The sequence below is a fragment of the Coffea arabica genome, chromosome 11c, assembly GCF_036785885.1.
Source record: "Coffea arabica cultivar ET-39 chromosome 11c, Coffea Arabica ET-39 HiFi, whole genome shotgun sequence".
Classification (NCBI taxonomy): domain Eukaryota; kingdom Viridiplantae; phylum Streptophyta; class Magnoliopsida; order Gentianales; family Rubiaceae; genus Coffea; species Coffea arabica.
Genome location: NC_092330.1, coordinates 41,426,505 through 41,435,015, shown reverse-complemented (window position 1 = coordinate 41,435,015; position 8,511 = coordinate 41,426,505). Strand labels below are relative to the sequence as shown.

The 8,511-nt window shown below is 37.4% G+C and overlaps 2 protein-coding genes across 2 annotated transcripts; both read left to right on the top strand.

Moving 5' to 3' along the window:
• Positions 1 to 3,540, top strand: LOC113715366 (uncharacterized). Its single transcript, XM_027239548.2, has 9 exons — positions 1 to 214; positions 329 to 546; positions 1,025 to 1,139; positions 1,412 to 1,501; positions 1,682 to 1,855; positions 1,972 to 2,091; positions 2,421 to 2,531; positions 3,026 to 3,107; positions 3,209 to 3,540. Exons 1-9 carry the CDS (start codon positions 74 to 76, stop codon positions 3,271 to 3,273), a joined length of 1,116 nt encoding a protein of 371 aa, XP_027095349.1. The 5' UTR covers positions 1 to 73; the 3' UTR covers positions 3,274 to 3,540.
• A 290-nt stretch (positions 3,541 to 3,830) lies between these two features.
• On the top strand, positions 3,831 to 6,625 carry LOC113716367 (protein KTI12 homolog). The gene is made up of 2 exons (XM_027240665.2): positions 3,831 to 4,071; positions 5,286 to 6,625. The coding sequence occupies exon 2, from the start codon at positions 5,327 to 5,329 to the stop codon at positions 6,230 to 6,232; it is 906 nt and encodes a 301-aa protein (XP_027096466.1). The 5' UTR covers positions 3,831 to 4,071; positions 5,286 to 5,326; the 3' UTR covers positions 6,233 to 6,625.
• The last annotated feature ends 1,886 nt before the right edge of the window (positions 6,626 to 8,511 follow it).

Below are 8,511 nucleotides of genomic sequence, written 5' to 3'. Positions count from 1 at the left end.
CCCAACGCTAAGGCCAGCACCCATTTGTTAACTTCTCGCCATCTAACAAGCTCCCAGTTGGAAAGCCCAGAAAATGGAAGACGACGAGGACGAGCCACCGCTCGCCGTCGCGATCACCGCCACTGTAGATCATGTCATCTCGCAACCGTCCGACACTTTCCCTCCAGTTGGCGTCACCGTTATCACTGGCTATCTGGGTGCGGGAAAATCCACAGTAATTCCGTTTCTCTCTTGCCTGCTCAAGTATTTATTCTATTTTTGTCGTATGATATACAAGTGTTTGATAAAATGTCATTGCGGAATTTTTCTTTTGAGCTGATTTTTTCAGTTGGTGAATCATATATTGAAAACCCAACATGGAAAGAGGATAGCAGTGATATTGAACGAGTTTGGGGAGGAAATCGGAGTGGAAAGGGCAATGATTAATGAAGGAGAGGAAGGTGGGCTAGTGGAGGAGTGGGTGGAGCTGGATAATGGCTGCATTTGTTGCACTGTTAAGCACAGTCTGGTTCAAGCATTGGAGCAGCTTGTTCAAAGAAAAGAAAGGTCAATGCAAATACTCCATTTGGTCGGGGTAGTCTTTGATACTAAGCATGGGTGATTACTTTCGTGAAAACATGCACATTTACAATCTTGTCAACTCATCATTGCTAATGCAACTCCTTTTTAATGTTCAGAATTATAGTACAGAATATTTTGCTAGAACTGATAGGTTTAAAAGGGTAGGATCTTAAGGTTCTGGGGGGCAGTTATTTCCATTGAATGAGTAATGCAGAGAAATTTAATTATAGAAGACTACACCAGGAAAAAGAAGGATAATGCGTAATATTAACATAAAACATTAGTGACTGGAGGTGGTAGATGCTGCAAATGTTCTCTTGCCATACTTTTTCATTTGTTTTATTAGTAGTTTGGAGCCAACTCAATGAGCATCCAGTAGTGTGTGCTTGTTTTGCCATTTATTGATATGAAGTATACTCCTGGGTGTTAATGGTCAGAAAAAAAATTTTCATGTTATATGCAGACTTGACCATATATTACTGGAAACCACAGGGCTGGCAAACCCTGCTCCTCTTGCATCTGTTCTTTGGTTGGATGATCAGCTCGAGTCAGCTGTTAAGCTCGATTCTATCATCACAGTGAGTTTCATGGGCCAAGTTCGATTTATACGATGATAAGAGTTTCACTAGAGACATAAACTAGACATAGATGCCATGCTCTTCTTTCTTATCAGACTGTCCTAGTTTCAAGAGCAAATGAATTTGAATAAAGTAAACTTTTACATTTTATGCTAGTTGATTGCTTGCCATTTTCTGCTCGTGTTCTCCTCCATCTTATGAGGTGATCTATTCCAGCAAAGGATTATTGATTTTTTTTTTTTCCGGTTATAACCAATTTGCTTTTCTGATAGGTTATTGATGCCAAAAACCTTCGTCACCAGCTTAATTTGCATCGTGATTCGTCATCATTTCCTGAAGCATATTTACAAATAGCTTTTGCGGTATTGATTTCGCTTTAATTTCTTCAAATAATTTGATGTCAATATGAGGAAATTTTCTTCTTCATTTCTAAGTTAAGTTTTATGTTTTCTTTTAGTCATATTTCCATATATTCGTGACTAGTCTAGCTTGGATTATGGCATCATAGCACTTAGGATTCTACTTTCTGTTGCTTTTGTTAGGATGTTGTGATTCTTAACAAAGTCGATCAAGTTATGGCAGATGATTCTGGAAATATTTTAGAGGAATTGGAGAAGGAGATACGTGATATCAACTCCCTTGCCAGTATCATTCGTTCCACACGGTGTCAAGTAGAATTATCCAAGATATTGGACTGCCAGGCATATGATGCTTCAGTTGAGTTTCATTTTCAGTCTTTTTTTTTAATTATTATTATTATATCATCAGTCTCTTTAATAGGCAGTTACTGATTTGATGGTGCTATCTGCCTGTTTGATTCGTTTAATTTCAGCATGTTGCTCATTTGGAAGCACTGCTTGAACAAAACAAATCCCTTACTACCAGAGAACTTCATGATTCTGGTGTGAGAACCTTGTGCATCTGTGAGCCAAAGAAAATAGATCTTGACAAGGTACTTTAAAAAGATTCAATTTGAGAACACTGTCAATGTCACTGGTAGATCTTGATGAGGTCCGCACACGTTCCTGTTATTTGATTATGGTTCTATCCTTTTCTTTATTTTTCTGTTTAAAAGAACCCTTTATCCAGTAGGGATTGAAATTAGGAAATATTTCTGAAAACGTTTGACTTTTTCATCTTTATACAGAGTATTAATTACTCATTGGTATGCCTTCTTTTTCATGCTTTTACATCGCACAAAGAGTTGGCTTACCTTGTGGTTACATATCTTCCTCCAAAAGGGTGGTCCTTGATACCAATTTTCTCCTGTCATTTCTCAAGGTTCGGATGTGGCTAGAGGAGATTCTTTGGGATAAAAAATATGGCATGGATGTTTATCGTTGCAAAGGGGTTTTAAGCATAGTAAACTCTGATCAACTTCATACTTTGCAGGTACACTTTAATGCATGAGATGCAAATCTAAATGCTTTACTTGCTGGAAGGCAGACTTTAATGTTGGTTACAAGGTTTCAGCTTTTGCTTTCATGACCTCTTTCTGCAGAAGAGGAACGTTGATTTAAAAAAATGGCTAGGATATAAATGCCATTGGAGGTGCAAATGGTAAAAGAGAGCTTAAAATTTAGCTAAAACACTGATTAAATACACAATGCTGATTAGGAACTTGTAGCTTTGCTAACACAATTGGCTCATCTCTGCCAGCATAACTGCCCATGTTGACATGAATTGACTAGCTTGCTTGGCAAACCTGATTGCCAAGGGATCAAATTTCTAGTACATATGCAGGCTGCATGTAATTGCGCAACTGTCCAAACACCATGGCAGCTGGATTCGCCTGTTTGTTCTGAATGATGACTATCCACAGAAGAAAATATCTGGCCAGTCATTAAGGTTGATGGGATTATCTTTCTGCCTTTTGATATTTGCAGGCTGTGAGGGAAATCTACGAGATTGTTCCAGCTCGCAAATGGAGAAAAGATGAAAGTCAACTAAACAAAATAGTGTTCATAGGTTGAAACATTCCCCCTCTCCCCCCCTCCTTCAAACTTTTATTGCCTAAACTAAATGTACATTGTTTTGTGTCTTGATAATGACTTGTGTTCTCTTTGCAGGTAAGTTGTTAAACGAAGAAGTTCTTTATGACTCCTTAAGAGCTTGCACTGTTGACAACTGTTAAGTTTGGCCAAATTTCAAATCAGTTTCAAATCAAAAGTTGAACTACAGAGCAGCAGCAATAGGGGTCAAAACTGGTTAAACCATCAATCCTTGCTCTCATTGCTTGGCTCAATTTCAGGAATATAGCATACAGGATCTTGTAATCTCTTTATTAACTTTATATGTAGTAGTATTTCTGCAGCGTGTAATATTAGATTTTTAACGATGTTTTGTTAACGATTATTTATCTTAATACTGAAATTAAAGCCAATAATGCAATGTTCTCAAATCTTTCTTTGGTATCAACTTCAGTGGCCCAAAAGCCCTTTCCTTGAGTAACAAAAGTCATCGTAGCAAACCACGAATTATAGTCAAATATGAGAACCACAGTAGTATCTGGGAAAATATCTATGGAAAATATTTCACTTGAAAATTATGTTTTATATTCAATAGTTACGTAATTACAGTAATATGGGATAATGGCATAATATGATAATGATAATTATGAGCCAAAAAAATTTGTTTTATTGCTCAGGGCACATTCTTCAAATTGGCGGGTCTCGCTCAGAGTTACACAAGAAGCGCGTGCTAAATTTTCTTCTCTTTGCGCTTTAAGGATAGGACTCGGGATAATGCCTCTCCGTTTTCTCAAAAGAATGCGTTTGCACAACACTTTTCTAGGATCCGGTGGCATAGAAATTGAAAGAATCAAATTTTAGAACTCATCGGCTAACTATTTCTTTTTTCAAAACCAAGACCACCTCCTTGCGGGCTGCTGCCGGTGTTAGACTGATTTCCCCGAGGGCCGCTGCAACCCCTGGTATAGAATCTATTATTCTCGTCCGTTATATTTTATTTACCTCATTAGTGGTCGTAGTATTTCATTCGTCCTCTTTGCTGAGAATCTTTTCAGCTTTTATGCTACAGCCCACCAAATGCTTGATAGAATGTCATTTGAATACATATCTGAAAATTTCTTTCTTTTTTGGAAAAGAAGGTTAAAATCAAGTTTAATGCTCTGTGCTTTGAACGCAAAGTGTTTTAATTTTAGAATTGTGTGTGAATATTTTGAAGTACTTTCTTTCTTGTTTACCCATCCCCCTGTTTTGGGAGATAATAGGAACAGAAAAATCCCATGCGACATGAAACTAGAAAAATTGTACCGCATATTTTCTCTAACGTTTTAGTAAGTTGTTTTTTTTTTTTTGGGGGGGGGGGGGGGGGGGGTAAAGATTATGTATTTGATTAGTTAAATATGAGTAATGTTGTAGTAGACTTGTGGATTGTTCTACGATCTTTTTGAGGGCGTAAAATTCTTTCTGAATTTTAACTGCCAGAGGTGTTGTGTGAAGTAGAGGTGATAAAAAATGGAGGCATACAATATCATGTCTTTGATAAAGAGAATTGACATAGGGGAGCAGTTACAAAGTCATTGTAAGATTTTAGCTGACAATATGGTCCAAGAATACAACGCATCTTTTTTTTTTTTAATTCTCTTATGATTTAATGGATAAATGATAGAGATATAACTTATAGTTGATACAGGAAACACGTTGAAGGACCCTTGAGAATGTGAGTGTATGCAGGTCATAACTTCACACAACATTCTTGTATGGAGATATTCTAAGCGTCAAGTCATTTGATTGCAAGAAACTCCTGTTGCTTATCGGGATGAAATGTGGTTTTTTTTTTTTTGGAAGGTTGAGAGGTTTGGAGGCGAGGGGAGAGAAGGGGGGGTTGGAAGTGACGCTATAACTGATCAATACTGTGTACTGTGAGAAAAGGGAGCTTTGTCTGGAAGTGTTTCTGAAAGTGTGGTTTGTATGGAGTTCGAGTCTTGTCCTATGAACTGTAGATTGTTAGGTGCTGACTGTTGTAGGTGCTATTAGTTCACCCCAAGTTTGAGATCCTATCGTTAGAAAAAAGCTTTTTTTCTAGTATATAGTCCTCTTGTTTCCAAGTTTTGTAAACTTGTAAGTGGAACTTCCTTAATGCATGCAATTTTACTCGAATGTACTCTTTTATTTTGAACAGATACAGGAAAAGAGAAGTGAAGCACGTCCATTTCTATTGGGATGGCATTGGTTGTTATATGTGGTCAACCAAGTAGTGGGAAGTCAACTGCTGCCAGTTGCCTGGCTGAAGCTCTTAAAGACACAGAATCAAAGCCTTCTGTCCGGATTATTGATGAAACTGCATTTCATCTTAATCGCAATCAAAGTTATGCTAACATGACTGCTGAGAAGAATTTGAGGGGGGTACTTAGATCTGAAGTCGATAGATCTGTGTCCAAAGATACCATCATAATAGTGGATTCTTTAAACAGCATAAAGGGTTACAGATACGAGCTATGGTGCTTGGCCCGTTCAACAGGAATTAGATATTGTGTGCTCTTCTGTGATGTTGAGGAGCCCTGCTGTAGAAAATGGAATCAAGAGCGCCGGGAGAGAGAAGAACCATCATATGATGATAGAATCATTGAAGACTTGGTTAGGAGGTTTGAGAAACCAGATAGAAGAAATCGGTGGGATTCGCCATTGTTCGAGCTATGGCCCTCTAGAGACGGAATTCAAAAGTCTTCTGATGCTATAGTAGAAGCTGTTTCCTACTTGACAAAAAAGGTTGACTCAAAAACTAGGGATGTTAAAATTTTACAGCCAACAATTGCAACTCAAAATGCTCGCTCGTCAGAGGCTAATTCTCTTTATGAGATGGACAAGGCTACACAAGAAGTGATCAACGTCATAGTAGAAGCCCAGTCCAAAGCACTGGGGGGTCCTATCAGCAGCGTGTCGCTTGGGGCAGATTTACCGAACATCCATATAGGAAGATCAGTTGGATTACCTGAGTTACGTAGGCTGCGGCGAACTTTCATAAAATTAACAGGACAATCAAGTTTAAGTGGTCCTCCTCCACCTTCCGATGCTGATAGTGCAAAGAGGATGTTTGCGGATTATTTGAATAGAGAGTTAGGTACTTGATGAAGAAGTAACTGGCATATAATCAATCTCTTAGACAACTTCAGAAATGAGCCCGCGTTGGTTAAGTTGTTCCGTGGCGCCCAACAGTATTTCCCATTTTCCATATAAACAGAGGTCAGAAGAAACCTTCATAGGTGCGTCTGCTTTAGTTATTTGTAATCACGAAGCTGGTTATTGGGTTTTGCACCCTAGATAAGTGAAAGCTGCAAGACAGAAGATCCTGTCAAAATGATGTATTCTTCAGAGTTTCCAATAGGTTTTCTATGGAGTGTGACTATAAAAATGTGTGCAACAGTTTCTAAGGTTTGGGCTGTATGAAAGCGATGCATGCATACATTGGTGTCATCATATTTTGGGAACGGGGAATGTGATTTATTGTGCAACTTCACCTAATCACCAGGCATAATCTTGTACTGTATTATTGACTCGTAGCCCCCTTATTTGTACTTTTCTTTCCCCCATTTTGGCCCTATAGACACTAACTATATACTACTATTTGTGTTATACAACTTTACTGCTGGTCTCCTAAATATGCCGTATCACACATGGCACACAGCTCATTTGCCTTTGGGTCTTCTTGGAGTCAGAGCTGGCGAAGCCGGGTTACCTGCAGCTAACGAAAGAGTTAAACCCCAGTTTCTTGCAGAAAGTGACCAATCAGGCATCAAAGTTCCTTAATACGTTAAATTATACTTAAAATGTGTTAGAGAGGTACGGATTTGTTGAACCAACCAACCCAGAAACCATCATTCCCCTTGACGAATGCATTTAGTTGCAGCATTAGTATTGCTGTGATTTGAAGGAAAATCGAACAATACCTAGTTTCTTGTGGAGGGGTTGGTGCTGCTGTCCATGCTGTGAAGTTTTGTGCTAGTAGAGTATTTTGGTGGGAGGCAAGGATTGAACCCTTGACCTCCCACCTTCCCATCCCAAGACTTAAGGTGTCTTTGGCCTCTTGGGGCTGTTGGCAACAAAAGTGATATCGGGCCATTGATTTTTGAATTGTTTTTCCGAGACAGCAATTTATTCTGCTGAATTTCAATGATTAATGATGGACGGCTAAAGCTCGGTACAGCACATTCTTTATCTGTCCGGATGTAGCAGAACCGGATCGAAAGCCGATGGAAAAAAAATAAATACCAAGCAACTGCTAGTGACAAGTAGAAGAAGAAAAGAGGTGACAAGTAAGCAAGTGCTATCATTTTGTCACCGGTCTTTCTCCAGGTTTCAAAAGATTCTACTAACCTTTATTGAGTTTAATTATCTTGTAACATTTAGACTCAATCAATAATTAAAAAGTATATTAGGAGAGAGGAGATAATATGATTTGATCATTGCCCCTCTTCTACTATATTATTTAATTAATTCAATACGAAACCACACATTCAAGAAAAACACAAAAAAATTGTTATTTATCATTAGGTATCAAATCACATATAGCATCAAAAATAGCGTATCATTTTATATTTTTCACTTAATATAAGATCCAAATTATTCTTTTCATTTGCATACCCATTGTCAAATACGATCAACAGCAAATAGTCAAAAAATTTGCAACCGAAATATTACAAAGAACAAACTTTAACATCATAAATATTATTGTCAACATATAGAAGTTAGTTGTTGATTTTTTCATGGTATTAAAGCTCGTCTACCCGCTCATAGCTCATACCCAACAACTAGGGTTTTTCTCTCTCGCTCACCGGGAGAATGCTCTCAAACTCACTTGGATGCTCTTTGTAATATTTTGATTATAAATTTTATTAATTATTTGTTATTGATCTTGTTTTACAATGAATTTGCAACTGAAAAAAATAATTTCGATCTTACATTAAATGAAATATATAGAATGATACGCTATTTTTGATGCCATATGTGATTTAATGCCTGATGATAAATAGCAAATTCTAAAATTTTCTTTAATGTTTGGGTTCGTATTAAATTAATTAAACATTTTAGTAGATCAGAGGCAATAATGGAATCATATTATCTCTCTCTCTCCTAATATCATTTTTTAATTGTTAGTTAAACCTAAATGTTATAGGATAATAAATTTCAAGGGTGGTTAATATAACTTTCAAAATCTGAATGGAAATCAGTGAAATAGTCAAAAACCTCAGGAGAGGTTTCTGAAATCATCCCTTATCTAATCCTACCGGTAAATTGTTTATAAGTAGTTTCACAATTATCTACCAATAATGAGCGAATTATAGTTGAAACACAAGTTGATTCCATTTACAATATCCCTACCCAAAATTTCACTTGTCACTATTCCTGTC